This window comes from Sorex fumeus, unplaced genomic scaffold (assembly GCF_029834395.1).
Source record: "Sorex fumeus unplaced genomic scaffold, SorFum_2.1 ptg000072l, whole genome shotgun sequence".
NCBI lineage: Eukaryota > Metazoa > Chordata > Mammalia > Eulipotyphla > Soricidae > Sorex > Sorex fumeus.
This window is the reverse complement of record NW_026606129.1, coordinates 40,109,268-40,133,652: the sequence shown is the minus strand read 5'-3', so window position 1 is coordinate 40,133,652 and position 24,385 is coordinate 40,109,268. Positions and strand designations below refer to the sequence as shown.

General features: G+C 49.7%; 1 protein-coding gene across 1 annotated transcript in view; it reads right to left on the bottom strand.

Annotated features, from left to right (window-relative positions):
• ITGA9 (integrin subunit alpha 9) overlaps positions 1–24,385 on the bottom strand; it is a 329,418-nt gene that overhangs the window by 275,173 nt on the left and 29,860 nt on the right. Inside the window, exons 4-6 of the mRNA XM_056129639.1 lie at positions 23,392–23,515; positions 7,205–7,272; positions 1,481–1,610 (exon numbers count right to left, since the gene is read on the bottom strand). Coding sequence (XP_055985614.1) covers positions 1,481–1,610; positions 7,205–7,272; positions 23,392–23,515 — 322 coding nt within the window. The remainder of the gene's footprint in view (positions 1–1,480; positions 1,611–7,204; positions 7,273–23,391; positions 23,516–24,385) is intronic.

Below are 24,385 nucleotides of genomic sequence, written 5' to 3'. Positions count from 1 at the left end.
CTGAGTATCAAAGGGGCCTCTGCTAGAGCCCAGAACCCCAGCCACAATGAGCCTGCATTGCCTTCTCATCAGTCTCTGATATATTAAACAAGGTTGAGTCTCTATTATACACCAGGCAAGCCACAGGATTTGAGATTAAACTCTCCAATTCTAAGGAGCTCCGGGCCATGAGCTGAATCTGACACAACCGTTTAAACCTCCACTCATCTACTTATCAGCCATAGGACCTTGGAAAGTGATAGAATATCTTTGCACCTCAGTTTTCTTTACCTATGAAACAATAATAATGGCTACCTCTAAACACTGTTTAAGGAATTAAAAGAATTAACAGGCCAAATCCAGCATGGAATGAGTGTGCAGTAGATAAACTGGGAATGAGTATAGAGCTGGGAATTCAGAGTAAAGCTCAACCCCCAGACACAGAGTAACAATGATATGATCTGTGCATTGGGGCAAAGTATTTACAATTATAAGGGGAAAGGAAATCAATGAGAACCTCCAGTCTCTATTTGGATTTCCCTGAATTTATGTGTAATGAATAGGAAAAAGCAATGTTTTCTCATCAGTAGGTCCTCCTAAAATTAACTTTCTTTTGAGTCCAGAAGGATGGTGTTTAGAGCAGGAATTTAAGAAGAAGGGCATGTAAAATTGCCACGTGCATGAGCAAAAACAACCTATTTCTGTGCTTAAATGGGCATGATCTTGACCGGCATCATTCTTGCCTGGCAGCTGCCAACTTAAATAATGTCTATCTTCTTTTGAGAAGATGAAAAGGGCTGACAAAATAAGAGAAAAATTTTCTGAGCCTTTAATTAAACCTCAGCACTGGGTTTCCATACATCACAATAATTTCTGGTTCTGATTATTTCTGCTCACAACCAGTTTTGCATACCAGGAAGCACAGACCTCATCCAGGCAAACGAGGATTCTATTGTGCTATTTTGCATTCAATCATTTGAATTTGAGCAATTGCTAAGAAAAAAATTAAACTATTTGCTTCCATGGAGGTTCAATTGTCAGCTTTCAGGATGCTCCCAAGCAGTGCTCAGAAGGTTTTTGGATCAAGGATGGGATCAGGGACCACCAGGGTCATAGCTTGTGATGCTTGGGGGTCATCTGGTACCTAGGATCGAAACGGAATTCTAGCATCACCCTTGACCCATGTTCTAGCTCCCTGTTCATTCAACTGACTTTAATGAAGTCCCAGAGTTTTAATTCTGTTCCCTCCTTTGTTCTCCTCTCTTCTCTTTCTCTCTCTCTCTCTCTCTCTCTCTCTCTCTCTCTCTCTCTCTCTCTCTCTCTCTCTCCCTCTCTCTCTCTCTCTCTGTGTGTGTGTAAGGGAGGCTTGATGTTAGGTGGTCTAGATGTAACAATAGATGTAAAACCCAACTGTTCCTTCCCCCAGTGACACAATCATGTATAAGCATGGTGGCCCTCACTTTCACCTCCCCTGTCCCTGTTACCTCCCCGGGCTACTTACCCAGGTAAGTGTACCGCCGGCTCATGATGGCCTCATCATTCAGTTTGAAGTAGGTGTTGTCTGTTAGGTTCAGCACTTTGACAGTCCCAGCCCAATAAAAGGACCCAGGGGCGCCCATCACTACCAGCTCCTGGGTGAGAGAAAGCTCAGGTGAGTGGGGAGCGATGCCAAGAGGAGAGTGGTATGTGGGCCGAGAACCACGTCTCACCCAAGAACCCAGAAGGGAACACACACTCCCTCGCCCAGCACTTTCTTCAGTGAAGATGTAAAACACTATTTCTTCAGACTCCCTGGAATGACAGGATCAGGATACAGATGGAGTAACAGGAGAAAAGATAAAGATAACTGAGAGAGAAAAGGGACCAGATAAAACACCAAGTCCCTCTATGTAGGAGGCAACACTTTTCTCCTCACCTGGACACCAGAATCAAGTAAGGGAATGGCAGAAATATGACATCTGAAATCACAGAATTCCAGCAAATGATGCTCATGCATAAACATCATCAGCTCAAACAGCCCGGCCTCTGACACAGTATGCAGCAACCCCACCCACCAGATGGAGAGCAAGAGGAAGCAAGCACTGATATTGCTCCAGGAAAAAGCCCTCTGATCCCCACTCAGGGCTCTCTCTGCAGGATGTTTCTGAAACTTGGTTTTTGGGCCACTATGATCCACTGCCAACCTAGCAGAAAGAGACTGAGAGAGAGAGAGAAAGAGAAAGAGAAAATGAATCATAGAGCCATGAAGGGAAGCATACACATAGCCACAAGAGAGAAGAGAGAACGATGCATAAAACCAGGCCAGGAGAGATCAGAGAGATGGCTCAGTGGGTTGGAACACGCAGGAGGCTTGGGTTCAATCCCTAGTACCACTTGGGGCCCTGAGCGTGCACCCAAGGAAGTAGACACCAAGCCAGGGGTAGCCCTCTCTGCCAAGCATTGCCTAAAATCAGACAAAAAACCATGCCAAGACAAAAACCAAGCCAAGAAAAAAAGTTATCCTCAGCATTTAGATTAGGGGGCGAATAACTCACATATCTTGAACAAGTCTAATAGGTGGGTGCCACAATGAATGATTGGCATAATTATTCTAGTGCTCCAAAAATGCTCTCTAACCTAAGTAAGTCAGCACAAATAGCAGAAGACATATCCACCTGTGTTGATGAACGTTGGAGCAGAACTTCTTTTGTGCAGTGTATGTATGTGTGTGTGCATTCTATGATCTCTTCTCTTCTCTTCTCTTCTCTTCTCTTCTCTTCTCTTCTCTTCTCTTCTCTTCTCTTATTCCTAATTGCTAATCCTCCAAGTCTTGACTTTGTGCTCTACATTCCAATCCTCTAGCCTGGAGCAGAACTTCTAATAAGAACAATTCTATCTAAATTGTGGAACACACATCCAATAGACTTGTACAAATTCTAGTGACAAACAAACAAGATCTAGTTTGAGATTGTCATAAAGCCCTGTTGAGTTTACACACAAACATAACACCCCCCACACACACACACATGCTTTTCATCATCATGCTATCATGCTTTGTTAAATTTGTTTTTAATGTATCCATAGCAACAAATGGAAGGGCAGAAGGAAAAGCCCCCCCCCCCAACATGTATGGGGTTCTCCACTAGGCCTACAGGAAAAGAATTACAGGAATCTTCTCTTTGGTGCTTTTTCATGCCTAAAGTTTATTTTCTTTGTGCTTCTCGGAATTCTAGAATGATTAAACACTGACAAGAAAGTCATCTCAGAGAACAAGAACTTTGTTCCTGTGAGGAGCTGCCAAAGCCTTGTGGGGCAGGGGGGGGGGGCACTGTTTTTGGAGGCGGGGGTGGATGGGGGTGGGGACAGGCAGGTCTCCTGTTCATTACATGTCCCTAGCTAAGACTTCCTTCCTTCCTTCTTTCCTTTCCTAAGAGGGAATTCCTTTGTCTATTTTTCCTTTCTGCTTATTGTCAGAAGCTGCACATTCCCACAAAAGTCCCTGAGGCCAGGTTCTATCACAGACACTGTTTTTTTTTTTTTTTTCAGACGAGCATTCATACAGCCATGCTGAAATCTCAGGGAGCAAAAGTCTGAAAAGTCAACACTCCCTAAAGAGAACATGGAAGAGAACAGAACATGAGGCTCCTGAGTTCCATGATACGTGTTCTGAGTTGCACAGGAGTGGCGGATCCTAAATCAAGAGCAAGGTATGCCACAAGCTCAAGCGCCACCAGAGACCCAAATGGTGGCCTGGATCCTTCTGGCAGACGTAGCCATAAGCTGTCCAAGAAACACTTCGTTAGAAGAAGGTTCTGGTCCTCGGCCCTGAAGGCAGCTGTGGGTGAGAAGCAGATGCTGTCCGAGTCTCTGGGACTCTGTACTCAGGAACTGTTGATGGGAAACGTCCGGGCCAGGCTCATTCATCTATTCGTGGGCCGGCCCCAAAGGTGCAGGCCCTCAGGCTGCAGAGGGCAAGAGTTGACCCAGATCCAAGGGCATAAGAGCTCTCAGGAGTCCCAGAGGTCTTACGGCTTCCACGGGGGTCCACCAGGCTCCTGTGTGGCCCAGTTGGTCCAGGTTCTTCTTGGCTGGCTGCTTGGAATTGTCCATCTATCACTTCCATTACCCTGGGCTATAAAATTAAGTACAATTCCTGGGAAAGTCTTGCTTTTCCTCAACAATAGGCTAAAGTTCATGGGGTATTCATAAGTCAAACAGCTTTGATAACCCCAGGATCATGGACCCATAGGCCAAGCCAGCACCCTGGCCAGAGCAGCTCAGGACACTGCAGCCATGTCCGGAAGGCCAGGGAAACACAGCCAACCTGGGCGGCAGCTCCCAGCCAAAGCCGGCCCAGGAGGGCAGGGCAGGGAGCTGAGCGGCTTGACCCCCTTCAGCCACATTTCCTGCTCAGCCTCCACTAGATGAAGTTCCAGAAACAAGGAGGGGGACAGCGAGTTCAAAGACCTCCCGTTTAGGGAGGCCAAGTGCCTGGGAACTAAGGCAGAGGCAGCCTCAGCCCAGAGAGGCCAGGAGACAATGGCTGGGTGGGGGTAGGCCTTCCAGTACCATAGCCCGACTGCTGGAAGTCTGAGTTCAGGGGTACACACAAAGGCAGCAGGATCCTTTCAGCTATGCATCCAGAGAGGTAAGTCTCGGATATACCTTCTAGGCCACCTGGTTACCCCAAGATGGCACAGTCACCCAGCCTTCCCCATCCACAGGCCCCCTTCCTGCTCCTTAGACCAAGCTGGCCCCCACCCAGCCCTCTCCACATCTTCCCGTCTTCCCTGACATCTCCACTCACAGCTCTGCACTCTCCTTTCTCCGAGCAGCCTCTGTTCTCCCACCAACTAAAGAAGGCGCCACCCAGCCTCGGGCAGGCACAGCCAAGGCTGGGTCCCTGGCTGGGTCTAGCTCAGGCTGGGCTCCTGTCTCTCCACCCAAACATCCTCCGAAAGTGTGGAAGGGGAGTGGGGACCCACCTGCCACCTCGCCCTGCACATGTCTAAAGTGGACCCATCACCTCACCTCTTCAGAATTCTTCCTTGGCTCCGCGTCCACCAGCTTTTGAGAAATCTAACTCCATCCCACAGCCCTGCAGCCACAGGCCCCACGGACACTGCTTTGCTGTCCACCCCCCACCATCTAAGCTCAGAAGGTGCTGCCCCAGCCTGCCCTGTTGCTCTGTGGCAGGACCACCTCCAACCTCCTGCCCAGCCTCCTTCGCCCTCCTCACTCCCAGCTCCTGCCATAGCATCCCAACAGCCTGACTTCTAGCTTCACAATTTTTTCCTGGGCATGGTCTGTCTGCAGACTCCCGGTGAGGGCTGGTGGGGAGGGGGATCCCTGTTGCCCACTGAGCCAAGCCCTACTTGATTAAACCTAATGGGAAGGGCCGCCAGTCTGAGGTTCCGCAGTCTGAGTCTTGTTGAGAAAGAAGAGGAGAGTGCGGGAGGGTGCTTCAGAGCAACAGGGAGAGGAATGCCACCTAGCAGGCCAGCAGCAAGTCAGCCAGACTGATAAAGCTTTATTTCTACCACCTAATGTTAGCAGAGAGTGAATGCAAGCCAGAGGGTGGGGTGGTGGAGGCAAGAGCTCAGGGGCACAGAGCTCGCCTTGCATGTGTGATGCTGTGGGCTTGATCCTCAGCACCACCAAAATATATCAAAATAAATGTGAGCTGGATTAAGATAATTTTTTTATGTAAGAGAATGGGGGCGGGGCAGTTGAAATGGGGGTTAGAGTTCATGCCATGCACACAGCTCACCCTGGACTGACCCCCTGACGACATGCTCTGAGCACTGCCAAGTGCATCCATGGAGGCCCCCAATTTCCAGAAATTCCCAGTACCTTGGGGTCCAAGAATTACAGGGGTGCCCAGGAGGGGGTCTAAGCATCCCCCGAGAGGCGTCCTTGAAACACTAATACCTCCCTGACATCAAATTTACATTTTAGCCTACCACATGAGGGAGGTCCTAGAGCCAGGTGGTAGGACTTGACTTAGAAAGGTGCCGGGGGCGGAGTGCAGACCCCACACAGGGGGGATGGAGAACAGATGCAAACTGAGGTGAGGACCATACTCTAAAACAAGCTATGTCACACAATGAGTACACTCAGGCCACCAACATGTTTGCTTTAAAATGATGAGCCAGGGGGCTGGAGCACAAGTACAGCAGGTAGGAAGCTTGCCGTACAAGCAGCCAGCCTGGTTTGATCTCTGGCATTCCATATGGTCCCTCAAGCATTGCTAGGAGTGATTCCTGAGTGTAGAGCCAGAAGTAAGCCCTGAGTATCACCAGGTGTGGCCTCAAAAACCGAAAAGCCAAAAAATGGTGAGCTTTATGCTTTGCACATTTCATCACTGGGAGAAACAGAACTGATGCAGAGAGGTGAGTACATCATCCAGTGCACATCCAGGCACTGGCTGTGGCTTTTCTAGAAGGGTGGGGGTGACCCTGGAGGTGACAATGACGGTCATTAGAGCAGTCCTCTGTGGGGTGTGTGTAGGAACTTCGAACAGCAGAATTTCAGGGCTTGAGCAACAGTTAGGGCATTTACCTTACACTGGGCCAACCCAGGTTTGATCTTCAGCACTGCCAAGAGTGATCACTAAGCTCAGAGCCAGGTGTAAGCCCTGTATACTGCCAGATGTGGTCCAAAAACCAAAAGACAAAGGTGGGAGAAAGTATAATGATTTATTTGTTGGCATGGATATTGGTGTCACTTGCAGAGACTGGCGTAGAAATTGGTACATGGCAGCGGGTCAGAAAATGCTGGAGCTGTTGACATGAAGAGTGAAAACCACCACAAAGGGCACAGTGCTCCCCTCAAAGTCACCACTGCCTTCAGAATGCGGGAGCGGGAATGGTGGGAATTTTGCTCATCTCCCCACTGTGAAGAGGGAAACCAGGCTTCACACAGCTCCGCAAGGCAAGCCGGGTCTCACAGAGCCCAGCCCCCCAACCCACTCCTTCCTGGGGTCACAGAGCCCAGCCCACTCTGAGGGAAATGGTCTAAGGAGGGGTCTCCTCCAGATGAGCCAACCTACCCCACCCACCTTGTCTCCGGCCAGTGCCCCCACATCCTTCCCACCTGAGCATCCTTCCCTGAATGTGAAGACAGCAATCTACTCATTCTCAAATGCAATGGGGTGCTGAAAGCTCCATCTCGGGGGGCTACCGAGATCAATCAGCGAGGAACACCTCCACCCCACAAGATGAGAAATGTCCCCTCTGATACCCACCTCGGTGAAGAAGCCTGCTATGCCTGCCTGGCATGAGCCGTGTTCTTCTCCGTACTTCTTCTTGTACTCTGGAGGGGACGAGAGAAGCAGACCACAGCCGCGTCAGTGCACACCCCTTTTTCCTGCAGGCCTGCCAGGTGCACTGGCCACTTTCCTGGAGCTGCTGCGGGCAGGGCCCAGCGACACCATCCAGCCTGGGGAAACGGGAGGGCACACTCGGGGAATTCCACCAGACCTCCAACACGTAGGCCTCAGAACCATTGGGGAGGGTGGCCGCCAGCAGCCCCAGTGGACGCATCCTGCACACATGTGGGTGAGGGGCAGAGCTGCCTTCGTCGTTAATGGGGAGGCTGGTGGCAATTACTTCATCTGCTCGGGAGAGGCCAGAATGCCCGCCGAGGAGGAATGGGTAGAAAACATGAGCCGCACCGGAAGGAGGCGGCATCCCAGGGTGAATTCCCTGGGACACCTCCCCACAGACTCCAGATGGCCAGCGGCCATGTGCTGCCTGCTCTCCAAACAGAAACCAGTGCCAGGGTTCGGGGTTGAGGGAAGAAGCATGGGCCCACTAGACAACCGCACCCAGCTACACCATCACTGATGCCCCACGGTGACCGCTGACACCTCTAGCCTCCCAAGGCAGATGGGTCCTGGTGGAAAGTGGACCTGCTCTTGCCCACCGCCACTCCGCTAGGCACCAACACTCCCGGCCAACAAGGGAGGCGTTCTCTCGCCGTTTTATTTCTAAGTTGTCAAGGAAGAGAGTTCAGCTTGTGCTGAGCTTCATGTCAGTTCTCTCCACTCCTGCTCCTTTCTCCCTGGGTACCTGTTGTTGCCAAGTAAAATCTTGAAGCCCAGAGAGGGTCACACAGCTTACAAATAACGGCAAGCCTGGGAGCCTATCTTAGTCCAAACTGGGAAGCTCACACCTTCTTTTGCCTCTATGACCCAGCAAAGGTTTTGCGTGAGCCATGACACCAAGCCCAGGAAGTGGCCAGCTGTTTGGAATAATTTCCCAGGCAAGGACACTGAGCCGGAGGGATGTGCCACTCAACTGACTACATATAGAGTAGATATTGCCAGGCACTGGACCACATCTGGTCCCCAGGAGCTTCAGATGGGGCCGTCCAGTAAGTCTCCCAGCCGCCCCCTGTCACTTACTCCTGGGCCTCTTGGCAAGTCCCTGGTACCATTAAAAGCAGTATACTGGATTTGAAGATGCAAAATAAACACAAAGAAATAAGGAAACTATGAAACTACGATTGCAACACAATGCCACTTCCTGCAGTTCGGAGTGTCTCCTCGGGAGCAGGGGGAAAGGGCCCTAGGGAAATATACAGAGTAATTCAGTTTCTAAAAACACTCACCGCAGAGCCTGGTAACATTTTCCAGTAAGTGGCCATTAACCCGCTGCTAAATTACAAAGGAATGTCAATTGAGTCGCTCCTCTTCCATGGAGGGTGAAATCAGCTCCTCCCGTCTGGTGCTGTTCTTACAGAGACAAGTCCAGGGCCTGCCAGCCAGCAACCCGGGGACAAACGGAACTCACTTATTTTCTGCAAGATCTTGCACTCCGACAGGCAGTGCAGCTTGTGCAGAATTGTAAAAAAGTATTGTGGTTGGTCAGAAAGAATTAATCCTGTGCCAAACAGCACAGTAGCAAGAAGGCGCTGATGTCCCAACCTGAACCAACAGTTGCATGAAGCCTGGAAGGTCTGGCAAACAGACCTTTCTGATGCACAATCTGCTGGTTCAGCCTCAATTTCATAGCATGACAAAGACAATGGAAAAGAGAGACATGAGAACCGGTCTTCTGTGGGAAGCCTGCTGCCGCTTGGTCGGGCCTGGAGAGAGGACAGGAAAGGGGCTACAACTATGGTGGAGGGAAATGTTCAGCCGGGAGGAGGAGAGGTGCTGAAAGGTGGTAGCGAGATCTGCATGAAAACCTATCAGCAACAGGACTGGAAACCACAGGGCAAAAATTTATTTTACAAATGCTAGAGGCAGACTGGTGGGTGGGAGGCAGAGGATGGTGCCACTGACTTAAAAAAAAAAAAATCTGAGCGATAGCACAGCGGGTAGGGCATTTGCCTTGCACACAGCCAACCTGGTCGGCCCAGGTTCGATTCCTCCACCCCTCTCAGAGAGCCCAGTAAGCTACCAAGAGTATCTCGCCCGCACGGAAAAGCTTGGCAAGCTACCCGTGACGTATTCTATATGCTAAACACAGTAACAACAAGTCTCACAATGGAGACGTTACTGGGTCAGCTCGAACAAATCAATAAGCAACAAGAGGACAGTGACAGTGACAGTGCCCTGAGCACAGCCAGGTGTGGCCCCAAACTCCAATGTTTAAATATTTTATTTTATTTTTTATTCAATCACTGTGTCATACAGTTATAATGCTTTCATGATTTTAAACTATGGCATGAACAGGTATAAAGTGGCAGTCTCAAAAACAAAAAAACAAAGCAAGGTTTTGTGGCAGGAACCCTAAAAATAGTAGCTAGGAAACCTGTCCACCTCCTCTCACTGGAGGTGCACTAGCATGCCCAGAGCAGGACCCAGGGTTTCTGAGGTGACCAGAAGCATCCTGGGAGCTGGGAGTCTCCCACTACTGACCCAGGCTAGACCCTGCAAGGGACAGGCCTGTTATAGACCCCAAACCTCCACCATCAGCAGTGGGGCACTGCTCAGAGGCCAAGCACCCTCTCCTGAGCTGAGGTCAGAGGTCTGTGGGCCAGGAATGCACAGAAAATGGGCTCCATGCCACAGCTTTTCCGCTTCTGAGACCCCAGGGGAACCACCCTTGCAGGATACTCTTTCCGAACTTGTCACACCTACAGTGGCTGAAATCCACGGTCCGTTAAACTTCCATTAACTTTCCCCAGATTGTCAGGAGTGCCCTGAAACCACCGCTCTATAGCAGAGAATGACAGCCGGAGCTCCTGACTGCTACCGGCAACCTGGAACTTCTGATGCAATGCCAGGCCCGCTTCAATCTCTCAGATACACCCGACCCCTTTAGCCGTGGAATAGGATCTGGTTCCAAGGCTTCTGCCTAGTCCAGCCCACACTCCAAGCTCCAGGGACAGTTGTGGCAACTCTAGCGTGGGAAGATTCAACCTGGGGGTTTGGATTGGAGAGTTTCCCATTCCAAGCTTCCCAAAGCAGTCCACAGTCCCTCCTCATCCCTGTATAGATGGCCTTGCGGGTAAACCCTCTTCCATCACAAAATACTGTTCTTCACACTGTTTATTCAACACAAAGGTGAGTTCATTCATCTCAGTGCCCCAACACATGTCCAGTGCCAGCATGCACCTGTACTAATGAGGATGAGCCCAGGCATGTGTGTGACCATATGCCAACAGTGGTATTGGGGCACGGGAGAGCATGGGAAAACAATGGAAACAATGTGCACACATGTGCTAGCCATGGCCCATGGCATGTGTGAGAGCATTTACCAATAATGATACTGAGACAGGTGTGCCAGTATGTGCCAACAATGGTACCCAGAGCAGGTGTGCATGCAAACACCAAGAGTGGTACCCAGAGCAAGTGTGTGTACAAATGCCAACAATGATTACTGGGGCAGGTGCATGTGCACACATCAACACTGGTACTGGGACAGATGTACAAGTTTGTGCCAACAATGGTACCCAGAGCCAGTGTGCATGTACATGCCAACCATAATTATTGGGACAGGTATGCATGCACACACCAACAATGGCACTGGGGCAGGTGTCCACACATGTGCCAGTGTTGGTCTAGGGCCTGCATGCCCACATGTTGCTCCCTCACAGACCTGGGGCCCTGGCAGAGACCTAAGGGCACCAGACACATTCCTCCTCTCATCTTCCCTCTCCCAACCTAGACTTCCTCACCTCCACTCCAGTCCTGCTGGAGACCAAGAGTCCCAGGTTCTTGACCCCTGTGCCACCACTCAGTCCAGAGGCCTGAGGATGGGGTGGGTGTGAGTGGATCAGGGTGGGTTTTCCTGGACTTCCCCAACCAAAGACTAGCGAGCTGTACCTGAGGCAACTCCATTCCTCTAGAGATGGGGAGTACTCAGATACAGTTCTCTAGTCTCTGCCCAGCCCCTAGCATGACCCTTCACCATCCCCCAAAATCTAAAAGGTGACTCTGAGTCATGGGACGGGGAGTTCATACTAGGAGACACAGCCCAGTGCTAAGGCACACTGGGTACAAGTCTCGTCCTCTTATGCCAAGCTGCTCCTCCTCCAGTGGCCTCCAGGGAAGGGCTACGCCCAGCCCCCCAGAGCACCTCCAAGCTATCCCTGACGTAGCCTGACATGCAGCAGTGTCATATGGGCTCGGTCCCCACAGTGTCAAGCACTGCACCCAGCCCAGCCTGTGTCATCTCAGTAAGAAGGCATGGCCATACGTGTTGCTATCCGACTGATGTTCCACAGTCCCCAAGAGGAAAGAACGGGTCTCAGAGAACTCTGTGAAGGGAACCAGACACCCTGTGCCACCGAAACCAGAGTTGGGGACATGGGGGACATTCTCAGGGACCACTGAGGGACCAACATGGGACTACAGCACACTGCAGCACTCTCTTCCCTATGTGGTTCCCATGGGTCAAGGACAAATCTGTTTCTTCTTAACCTTCTTTTAAAAATGGGGGCTAAAGGTGATAGTACAGTGGGTAAAGTGTTTGCCTTATATACAACTGATCCCCTAGTACCCCATATGGTTCCCTGAGGTCGCCAGGAGTGATCCCTGAGCACAGAGCCAGGAGTACCATCGAGTTTGTCCCAAACAAACTAACAAAACTATAAAAATAGAAAAATGTATAATGGGCTTCCAGGGAGAGGGTTCAAAGGGCTGGAACACATGTTTTATACGTGTAAGCCCAGAATTCAGTCCCTGGAACCATTTAGAGCCCCAAGCACTGCCAGGAGTACCCCATGGCCAGGAGAAAAAGGAAGGTTGGGGTTTTCTCCTAGCCGACTTTTCTCCAAGAGTTCATCACAAGAACTTATTCCCTCTGGGATATACCTAAGTAAAAGCACTTCACATCATTCATGTTCGGAGCTTGATAGCATGTTCGGAGCTTGATCAACCGAGCAGGTAGCAAAGCCCCCAGAGAACTCCGAAGAAGGGTGTGTGTGTGTGATAAGGGGCTGTGTGCCACAGCACCCCAAGGAACCCTGGCTCCCACATGCTCACTACATGGAGAAATGCAGGTGTCTGGGAGGGAGGGCTGGGGGCCAGTATGCTGGTGCCAGGAAGAACAAAGAGGCCGTGGGCTGCATGGGACTTCAGCTCTCAGCGCTGCTTCCCAGTCCCAAATTCCCCAAGACACGCCCTGCCTAGAGGACTTCAGTCACCCGCACTGTGAGGAACAAACAGGGGGAGCAGGGTGCCCAGAGGCAGGACAAACCCTCTGCTGTTCATTTGAGGGGGCTGATTCTGGGAAGCAGAGACGGGGCTGCAGCTGAGCGAGGGGGGCCGGCAATCCCATGGCAGCACCGGGAAGGGTCCAAGAGCTCTTTCTGCTACTGAGGGCTTTGATTACTTGGCCAGTGTCACACTCTTAGATTCAGTAAATCCAAGGTCCCTCCATTCTAAAAATGGCGCTCTTTGCCTGGGTCCAGCTGCTGGTTTTACGAAACCCTGTCTAAACAGAAGGGGCGATTCAGAGCGGGTGGAAAGTCCATAACTCAGCGGGTGGGGCTTACAGGGATGAAGCTTAATGCTTTTAGAAACGAACTTGGGTGGGGTCCCTTCCTGCATGCCTCCTAAAAAAAATACACAGCAGGGGGGCAAAGCCTTCCCTCGGAAAGATTAAGATTTACAACATACAGCATACATGTAGTCTTCCTAATCTTCCTCCCTAGAACTTCAGAGAACTTCATCTTCCAAAACGCATCTTTGGATACATGGGTGGTTTTTATTTAACTGAATTACAATGGCTAGTCCCATCATGACTGATCCCTGAGTGCAGAACCAGGAGTAAACCCTGAGCACATCTGGGTGTGGCAAAAAAAAAAAGAAAGAAATAAGTTTGTTCTCATGTTTTGTCTTTCCACCCAGAACCTAGTGAACACAACAGTGTTCGTGTTTATGCTTTTGGTCTATGCGTTTATGCACTTCCATCACCACCACAGTGTCCCCAAATACGCCACACTGTCCCCATGTCACTTTTAGTCTGCCCTGGCAAGCCCTCTTGGCTGCTGTTTCTGTTATCGGAGCCCGAGGGTTTGTTTTCATTGGCCACTGCCCATTCACTTTCTTTGTTTCTTTATATGCCACACTGGAGTGAGTGAGATCATCTGGCATCTGTCCTTCTCCCTCATATTTCACTTCACATGACACCGTCTGGTTCTACTCAACCTGGAGCAAAAGCAAGGTGTGTAGCTGCATAGTATTCTCTGTAGCTACATAATATTCCATGACATATACAGACCACAACTTCTTCCTCTATGCATTTGTCCCAGGGCACTTGAGTTGTTTCCAGATCTTGGCTATCATTAACAGACCACCAACGGACATAAATGTATGTACTGTCCTTTCAAATTAATGTTTTCATGTTTTGTTTTGTTTTTAAATAGGGGCCATGCCAAGTGGTGCTCAAGGGCCACCAGAATTACTGGTGACATTACTCGGGGGATGGGGGATGCAGATCATCAAGAGGATCCAATTCAGGGCCTTTCACATGCAAGGGACATGCTCTATAGAGCTGTCTTCCCAACATCCAACAACAGATCAATTTTAAATCTCTTCCATAGCTCCTTAGCTTAATCATGAAATAAAATAGAGGGGAAAAAAATAACTTTCCAGTGTCAAATTATTTCTTAATTTTTACTCAGTTTTTCTGAGTGAACAGTCAACAATTAATAATTGAGCAATCAATTAGAAGACAATGGATTTAGACAGATATTTAATAATAAAAAGAGCATTTCCACATACAAAAATGAAAAGAGGACCAAGCTCCATAGACAAGGGAGGGACCTCCTGGTGAGGGGCATAGTCTAAATGGAAAAAAGTAAACAGTCAAATAACCAGGTTGGAGAGGAAGGGAGACCATTTATCAAAATAATTGACATTAGCTGTGGTGAACATTAAAGGCAATTGCATAAGGCCAGAAACTGACAATTAAGTGAGAGAAAGGGGCTTTGAAGAGGAATGCACTTTAGGGGATGTCCAATATGGCTAGCCCTCCCCATGACTCTGAAGATGAAGACACAATTGTTCAGAGATGGTGAGTGACTCCCTGAACGTCACCCAGCTTGGCAGATTGAGTGGACACCAGAATTTCCATCTGTGGCTAAGAGCAGCATATGACACACACCCCTGACCACATCCCCAGGAATCACCTTCTGTGTTTGAAAAAAAAAAAGTTTTGGAGCTAGAGAGCAATAGTATAGCAGGTAGGGCACTTGCCTTACATGTGGCCAACCCAGGCTCAAGCCCCAGCATCCCATACGGTCCCCTGAGATCCACCAGAGTCAGCCCTAAACACCGCCAGGTATGACCCCAAAATCAAGATAATAGTAATATTTTAATCTTACTTTTATTTATAAATATTTATATTTTAACTATAAAATACTTTATTTATAAATGTAATGTTTATGTTTTTATTTTAACAATAAATTATATAATAAAATGGTTCAAATGGAGCCATGGATGAAACAACTTACAGGCGTGGCCCTCAGTTCCATCCTAGCACAAGTCAAGATAAAGGAAAGTACAAAGTTTAGGTCCTGTAATTTCCACCATCTCTTTGTTCTTGGAGAACCAGAGACATAGAACATCAGGCCAGGTGCCTGCTGTCAACATGACTGATCCAGTTTTGATCCTTGGTACCCCATAGGGTCCACCAAGACCCATCATGAGTGATCCCCTAGTGCAGAACTAGGAGTAAACCCTGAGCACAATTGAGTGTGGCAAAAAAAGAAATAAATTTGTTCTCATGTTTTGTCTTTCCACCTAGAATCCAGTAAGCTGTGTTGCCAACTCTTGACTTCGGAAGCAAACACAACTTTACAGGTAATCAAAATGACATCCCTACATTCAACCTCCTGCATGCTGTGGGCTGAATGTCTGCATCTCTCCAAAGGGCACATGTCGGTCGAAGCCACGTTGCCCAGCTGCAGGGGAGGAGGACGTGGGACCTCGGAAGGTGGTGGAAAGAGATTCTGAGGGCGAAGTCCCCCGCGGGGACTTTTCTGAATTCGGTCCCTTTTCCGAATCCCGAGTCTCCAGAGAAGAGATGCCATCTAAGCCACCCACATTCTAGGGCATCTTTGTCCAGAAATCTGCAGTGAGCAAGACAGAGCAAAAAAAAAAGTGCTGTTTCCTCCCTCCACTAAAGGGACCAAGCCCTGACAGTCACATGTGGGTGAGCACCCCTGCTGAGATAAGTCTCATTCCCTCTGCAGCCAAAGTTTCAAGATCTAAGAAACCATAAACACATGGGCAAAAAAAAATTACATTTGGATGAAATGCTGAAAGGAAAGCTCCAAGACCCGGGACCTGGAGTCACATTCTATCAGGATGAGAGGCCACACCTGTTCCTGCAAGGATTGGCCATTAAGGTTGTAGCCCATTAATACCACACTGCTATGAACCCAGAAGTGCAGGAAATCTATAGATTAGTGTCCTCAGCATTCCAAAACATAAAATAGAGAGAGGCCAGGGACATGGCTCAGTGGTAGGGTAAGAAGCATCTGTCTTTCATAGCTGAGGCCTTGGGTCATCCCCACCATCAAAAAAAAAAATGGTAAAGGTAAAGGTAAAGGCCCTCCCGTTGATCATCGATTTGCTCGAGCGGGCCCAGTAACGTCTCCATTGGAGACTTTATTGTTACTGTGTCTGGCATATCAAATACTCTCGGTAGCTTGCCGGGCTCTCCGAGAGGGGCGGAGGAATCGAACTCGGGTCGGCCATGTTGGCCGCTTGTAAGGCGAACGCCCTACCCGCTGTGCTATCGCTCCGGTAGAAATAAAGGCCCAAAAGTTGGAGGGGAAATGCACAAAGAACAATGCTGTTCATCTAATAGACAAAATTCTGCAGTTTGCTGCAACTTGGATGGAATTGGAATGGAACTGTGCTGAGCAAAGTGAGTCAAAGGAGAGGACAAATACCTAATGATGTCACTCACATGTGGAGTAGAAAGAAACATGGTAATGGAATAAACAAAGGCCAACGATAACAAATCAGCAGATCTTTTCTATAGAACTCAGTTCAGTAAGTGAATGAGCCAGAGACGGTGGTAGAGGGGCGCTGACACTCTGGGTGCTGGTGGTGGGTGTGACATGACACAGCAGCACTGTGGTCCTGAAACATTGACAGTGTCATACATCACAGGGTCTAATCAGAAACAAATGCAATTTTAAAAGGGAGCCATAGCAAAAAAAAGCGAGGGGGGGAGGCGGAGCAATAGCACAGCGGGTAGGGCATCTGCCTTGCGTGCGGCCGACCTGGGTTCGATCCCCGGCATCCCATATGGTCCCCCAAGGACCGCCAAGAGTAATTCCTGAGTGCAGAGCCAGGAGTAACCCCTGAGGGAGGAAAAAAAACAAAAAGCAAAAAAAAAAAAAAAAGCCATGTCAGGGCTGGAGAGATAGTACGATGGGTAGGGCACTTGCTTTACAAGTGGTTCCTGAGTCCAGAGCCACGAGTCCTGAACATTGCCGGGTATGGCCCTAAAACCCAAACTAAACAAATGAATGGAAAAGGGAGCCCAGGAGCTAGTGCAGAGGGTCAGTACTTGGTTTTGATCCTCAGTAGTATTTCATGGCCTCCTGAGCCCCGTGTCAGTTCTGGAGACACCGAGAGTGATCAGGATAGCTCAGGTGGTCAACAGAATCATATCCTCAGCACTCAAGCTCTGCCAGCTGACCTAGTATCTTACATCTCCTGAGCACTGACTGAAAGACCCCCCAAAAATTTTATTTTAAAAGATGCTTTTATTTTTGCTAGGCCAGAGCATCCTCAGGAATACCAGCAAACAAGTGAAACAAAGACTCAGACTTTGAACTTGAACACCAGCTACTCTCCCTCTGCTTAACAAGTCTGAGACCTTCCACCAACCTCCCAGGGTTTCAACTTTCACCTCTGTGCAAGGAATCTAATAATACTTACCCCCAAGTGATTCGGTCTCTGAGTAAGACCATAAAGATGGTTCCTAGCACCAGACCAGGCACCCTTGCTCAAAAAGACTCAGTAAACTGAGACATGAGTGTGTTCGTGTCTTTGAGAAGAACAAAACCCAACGCAGCAATCCCCCAAAGGTGCGATTTTATTTCAGTTTGGGGGCCACACTCATCAATGTTCAGGGCTTACTCCTAGCTCTGTGTTCAGGGATCACTCCTGGTGGTGCTCAGGGGACCATATGTGGAGCCGGACTGACCCCAGATGAGCCATATGCAAGCACCCTATCTCTCCAGCCTCACAAAAGTATGATTCCTATAATGTGGCCATGTGTAGAGTATCAGAGCTGTGGTTTAAGCCAGCAAGGTCTGGGAACATGCTAGAAATATCGAATGTGTATGTGCCCAATATAAAGTTTCCTGGCATGGAAACAAATGCTGAATGAGGCTCCCTGAGCCCTGGAGAGCCACTGCAGTGCTGTCTTGCCCCGGCTTTCATCCTGCTGGCCCTGCCACCACCCTCCCTGTCATCCCCCAGGGCCCCCTTCCACCTCAACTGGCCATGGTACAGAAGGACATCCGCTTTAAGTTTGCTCTATTTACTCAAATGAGATCATGTTTACAAAAGCTCTTTGGAAACCATAAAGCCCTATGTAAATGTGGAGTTCTTTATTTAATAAAAATTTATGGGGCTTGTTCTTGAAATTTTTTAATGGACCAACTGAGCCTTTTATGGATCTCTCCAAAACAAAACGAATACACAACATAGCAAAACAAAATCTCAATTGCTTTTCATTTGTAAATGGGTCTCAATTGATTTTTATCCCCTGGAGAACCCAGGCCTTTCGCATTAGAAGTGGGGGAAGAAATCTTCACATTGAAATGGCCTTCACATTGGAATGATCTACTTCCTTCTCTAGAAAGGAACAAAGTCCTGAGAGATACAAAAGCAATTAGGAGTAAAAAGCAACCACCTCCTGATAATAAAGAATGTGAGCCAGTAATCTTTGGATCGGATGGGACGATTTTAAAATCCAATAAAATTTGATCAACCTAGACCCCAACAATGCCAAACTAAACCATTTAAACATAAGTTCAACTTTAGATCATCTACAGAAAGAAGGGAAGAGAATTTACCAAGTAAATAAATCAGGGGAAATAGTACCATCACAGTATTTAAATTATTATCTTTCCAAGGGCTCTTAAAACCATTTTATTCGCACTCAGTTTGGAAAGGGCGAACACATACCTCGCACATGGCAGACCTGGGTTTTCTCCCTAGCATCTCATGGTCCCCTGAGCACCACTGGGAGCTACCACCATGCTTTGCTGGTGTGGCCAAACACCCCCACCTCCAAGAATACAGTTATCTTCTTCCCAATTTTATTCACTTAAGCAAGATATAATAGACAGCTTCCAAAAATATTTAAGAATCCTGTTATAAAAAGGAGAGAAATGGGGTCAGAGTGATAGTACAGAAGGTAAGGCACTCGCCTTGCATGCAGCCGACTCGGGTTCAGTCCTGGGCATCCTATATGGTCCCCTGAGCACTTCCAGGAGTAATAACTGAGTGTAAAGCCAGGAGTAATTCCTGAGCATTGCTCGAGTGTGACCCAAAAACAAAAACAAAAAAAAAGAAGAAAGAAAATAAAAGAAAAGAAACCGAGAATGATGTATATGTGGTATATAAAGAAGCACAGTTACAGAAACAACAAATACCCAATGGCTGCAGAACCTCAGAATTGATCTTTATTAGGAAGCATATCCCTGGGGGATAAAAGAGTAGGAGACTAGCGGGGGAACTGGGACAACTGTGGAGGGAAGCAGACACTTTAGTGGAGGGTGTGGTATTGGAGGGTTGGAGCGATAGCACAACAGGTAGGGCATTTGCCTTCCTTGCACGCGGCCAACCTGGCCGACCCAGGTTCAATTCCTCCACCCCTCTCGGAGAGCCCGGCAAGCTACCAAGAGTATCTCGCCCTCACGGCAAAGCCTGGCAAGCTACCTGTGACATACTCGATATGCCAAACATGTACCACACTGGAGACGTTACTGGACCCATTTGAGCAAATCAATGAACAACGGGAGGACAGTAACAGTGGCGTTGGAATGGTCTCTGCATGAACTCCTGCCATTATCAATACTGTAAATCATGGGACCTAAAACTTTAAAAAATAATAATTTTAAAGAATCCTATTATATACAGAATATCTTTATATTAAAATTATGGCATTCAAAGTTCATTTTAAAAGTCATATGTGTTGAGGGTTTTCTCTGAGCTAAGAATGGTGTTAGGCTTATCAGATACCTCAACTATCTCTCATGCAGGGATCAATCTTCTGGTTTTTGCCGACAAAGGCACTGAAGCTCAGGAGGTGACTGGAGACTGCTCAGGAACTGGGTGCCTGTTTGACCCGAGGGTGAAGTGAGCAGAAAGCCTTATTCTGAAGTGAGGACTGAAATATGATGTACCCCAACTGCCTCTCGTGGCCGTTCCTTATCAGGGTTTTATCTCAAACACGTTTTTGGATGGTTCACCCGGTTGCTCACCAACTACTCTGTAGTAGAGGTGATTTTCCAACCCAATAAAAAGATGACTTATTCACACACTCCCTCTTGCCAACCTCCGGCTTCTTGTTTCAGCAGACTCAAGCGCCAAGGATGAAAGAGATCTCTGTTCTGGGTTTTATCACAGCCACTGACTTAACTTTTGAGAGTCCTGCTTCCTAGAGCGGTCCACAGGTCCCTTCCCCGGGTGCCCTACCGCTCTCCTCTCACCATCGGACGAAGTCAAAGAACCTATGGTGGGATGGACGCCCTCCCCTGTCCAACATAGAGGTCTGCCAGGGTGGGAAGCGCTCCTCTCCTTTCTCTGCATCCCAAATGCCTCTCGTTTCCCATTCCCTCTGTGTGCTCCAGGCAGGAAACCGTGACAGCCTCCCCACCCACCCCGAAACAGGAAGCACCTGAACAGCCATCAGGGGGAGAAAAAAAATGTCATTGTGGTAAACCAAAGGCCCATGCTGTAAGAATTCCAAAGTCGAAGATGTTTTGGGACATCTGAGGAGTGCCCCATATGCTGAGGCTCTCCCCCGTGAATGCCCCCTGCCAACATCCTGTAGAAATCAGAGTCACAGAAACGGGGAAGCCTTCCCAGTGCTGACACCTGAGTTCTCACGTATTGCTCTCAATAACCCCCTGAGGTAAAAAAGGAGACTTCCTGCTCCCTTCCTCAGCTGGGACCCAGTGACAGGAGCAGATGCGATGACACTCCCCTCTCAGGTGATCTTCCCTTTGCTCCACAGGATGTGCAGAGACAGCTGCTCCCTGCCTTCCTCTTCAGCATCCACCACCACTCTCCATCCTCCCCACTTCCAGGTGCCCCCATGGACTGTGGCCTTTAAATGAATCTCTGGTTTCCTGCTGACAAGTGAAATAATGCTCACTTGTTGGATGCCAGCTTCCATGTGGAGGCCGCCTGAGCCAGGTGTCCACACATGCTGCTGCTCCCTTCTCTATTGTCCCCCGTGGACAAGGGAGCCTACTGATAGTTGGGACTGTGTCACTTGGGCTTTGGGACTGTGCCACTTGGGCTTTAGCTGTCAGGCGCTTAGCTCAGTCAGTCTCCAGCAAGTGCTTAAAAGGATTACGTGAACACTATTCCTGGCAAATTAGTAACCTCTGCTGATTAACAATCCCTGGCTTGCACATGTGCATGCCTAGCCTATAGTTTTATTAGCATGGATGTGCCAGGCACTGGCCTAAGAACTTGTAATTAATCAACTAAATCCTCTTCCTCTTCATAGCCCCTCAAGGTTGGTCAGACACACAGAGGTTAAGTGGCTCATGGGAGCTTGGGCCACAATCAGCAGGAGCAGAATCAGAGCTTGAACTTGAGCAGTGTCTGTCTAGAGTGTGCACTGGAATACCCACCAGCTGTGCTTGTAATGATGGAAACTAAGTGTGTCCGGGAGCAAGTCACACTACATCTTGTGGTTTTGAACACTGAGACCTCGTGTCTCATATTAGATAGGAGATTTGGCTCGAGGAGATGTTTGAAAAGTCAAACCCTAAGCTCCTGCTGTGTGCTGTGGCTCAGAACCATGATGTGATGCCCTACCTGGAACAAAATCTGCATCACTGTCTTGATTTTTGTCTTCTTTTTTTGTGCCACACCCAGCAGTGCTCAGGGCTCACTCCTGACTCTGCATTCAGGGATCAGTCCTGACAGGCTTGGGGGACCATATGGGGTGCTGGGGATCAAATCTGGGTTGGTCTTGTGCAAGGCAAGAGCCCTACCTACTGTACTATCACTCCAACCCCAGCATCACTGGCTCTTTCCAACTTGGAGAAAACAATAGTTATCTTAAGAGCCAAGGCAAGGTTCATTTAGACCCAAAACAGAGGTGGAGATCCCCAAAGTCACAGGGTGCCTGCAGGGAGAGTCCATTTCACTACATACACACTCCAGGGAGAAGCCAATGCCAGCCCCTTGCCTGATCAGTCTGGCTCACCAGTCACTGTTTCCATTGGCCCCTTATCCTCTCTCCCTTCCTGGCCAGGAGGGACAGGGGCTCACAAGTGATGCTGAGCATGTGACCCTGGGCTCTCTGGGCAACAGCTGGGGCAGTAAGAACCTCACCTCTTCTCTGTGCCTTTTATGCTTCCCAGCCATGCCCCCTTGGCTGAGATGAAGCATTACTGATGACCCCACAAAACCCAGCTGGAGCTAATCAAACGTCACCATTGGGGGGCTAGGAGGGGCTCCCTCTCCCAAAGCGGAAGCTAAGAAAAAGGTCTGTGCCTTCTGCAGGTGCCCGCCTGCTTCCCAGGGTGCGGGGGGGGGGGGGGGGGGGTTGCTTCACACATCACCCCGCCAGGGCAGCTGCCTGTCCCTATGGGTGCCTGCGGCTCTGGTAGGAAACACATTTCTCAGAACCCTCATTGGGGCCCACAAAATTCACAGCCAAGAAACCCCAGGGAGGCCCCAAGAAGCTGTGGACTGGGGCGACCAGAGGCTGAGCCTGAACAAATAAATGAGTGCTGGGGAGGAACGGGCAGGGGTGAAAACACAAACCACTCCGGCTCAGAGGGAAAAGGGGCCCCACTCACTCTGGCTGGGCAAGGACTTCCTGGCCTGGAAGCCACAACACCGGGGGGAAGGACACTGAGTCCTAAAGCACACCCCACCCCCATGCCCAGCCTCAGCACCCAGCTCTGTGAAGGTTTTAAGCAAGGAAGATGAGAAGCCACAGTTTCTATCTTAGACCACCCTCGGCTCCCCCTCAGAGTGACTGTTGGTGAGAAGGTCTTAGCACGGCGCCGAGGGGCACAGCCATCGGCGGGGTGACAGTCTGCTGTGCACTCTGTCAACCTGTGTTTGATCTCCCACACCCCGTACGGTTATCGAGCTCTGTTAGGAAGGATCCCTGAGCACAGAATCAAGAGATAAACCCTGAGCACCCCTAGATGTGGTCCAAAGACAAACAAACAAAAAATTTTAAATTTTAATTCAACTGAACTGCGCTGAGGTGTTCACCAACTGGGGAGAGGAAGGTCACATCAGGATGCCAGGAAAGGCCTAAATCCTGGCGCCTCTGCCCCTACCTCGGCGACTGCCTGAATGAAACCAGGAGCCCTCACGTGAACCTCGGGAGTACCTGGGAGTGACACAGGACAATGGAGGCCATCGGAGCTGAACTCTGGGTCATCAAGGAGGAAGCAGGTGCAGAGAAGGAAGACAAGTCACTCAGGGTTGCACGGCACAAGGCAGTGCCAGGATGCAGGGCTACTGCTTGGCCCCCTGGCTGGGGTCTACGACCTCAACATGCTTGTGAAGCAGCGTGGAGATGGGCAAGGCTGGGCAAGGCTGGCACTGCTAGCCCTTCGCACCCCACTCCTCATCTGGGGAACCAAGAAACCCAACATGCACACAGAGACGTCCCTGTTGGTTAGGGAAAGCTGAGGGCCCATGGTTGCATGAAATTCGGGGCCAAGGGGGGGACACTCTGGGCCTGGCACATGTAGGCAGGGGGACAAAAAAGAGACCCAACAGGGCGGACTGACCTTCGTAGCAAGGGATGAGTGTTCTGCCTTTGGCCTGCAGGTTGGACGGGATGATGTAACAGAAGCCGTGGGGTAGGATGTGGTCTGTCTCGTAGTAGATGTTCTTCCAGCGGTGGGCACAGGCCTGAAGAACAGAGAGAGGTTTCAGCGGGGGGGAAGCAACCAGGTAGGTGGACTCAGGAAAGCCTGAGAGTTCTGTAGGAGGGGAAGAGCGATGAAGCACAGCCCTGTCCTCCCTCCCACTCAGGACCGTTCCCAGCTCCAGAAAACACGAGAACAAATCTCCTGGAGGCTGCCTGGGAGGAGAGACAGTAAAAGGGACATCAACAAGGACAGGAGGAAGTGCCCAGCCATACGGTGAGAAGCACCAAATGAGGGCGCAGATCATGGAGAGTGAAGGAGGAGAGAGGCCCAGTTGCCCAGTGTGGACAGCAGGGAGCAGGTGCCTCCATGCCAGGGAAGCCAATGGGGAAGGCTTGAGAGGTTCGGGGTGGTGGGGACCTGGCGGGGAAGAGAACAGAGAGGCCTGCCCCAGGGATGGCTACTTGAGCAGATGCACCGGGAAGAGCCAGTGGCAGCCCACGTAGGCCAAGCGTGAGACCTGATCTGCAGCTGGGAAAGAGAACTTGGACCTGGCGTGAAGACAGGGAGCACCGGAGCCTGAGCCAGAGTACAGTGGGAAGGGCACTTGCCTGGCACATGGCCGACCCGAGTTCGATCCCCAGCACTCTAGATGGTTCCCCCAAACACCAATAGGAGTGATCCCTGTGTGCAGAGCCAGGAGTAACTCTTGAGCACCAAGGGGTGTGGACCAACAAACAAACCAACCAAAAGGACCAAGAGGCCCAGATGGGGGTAGCCAGGAAGTGATGGCAGCCTGGACCAGGGCTGGGGCTGGGCTGAAAAGGGGAAATGAAGGGAAGGTGTCGGGGTGCAGGTGGAGCTAACAGGCCCTAGGGAAGTCACCCCTGTGCGAGGGGCAGGAGGAGAAGAA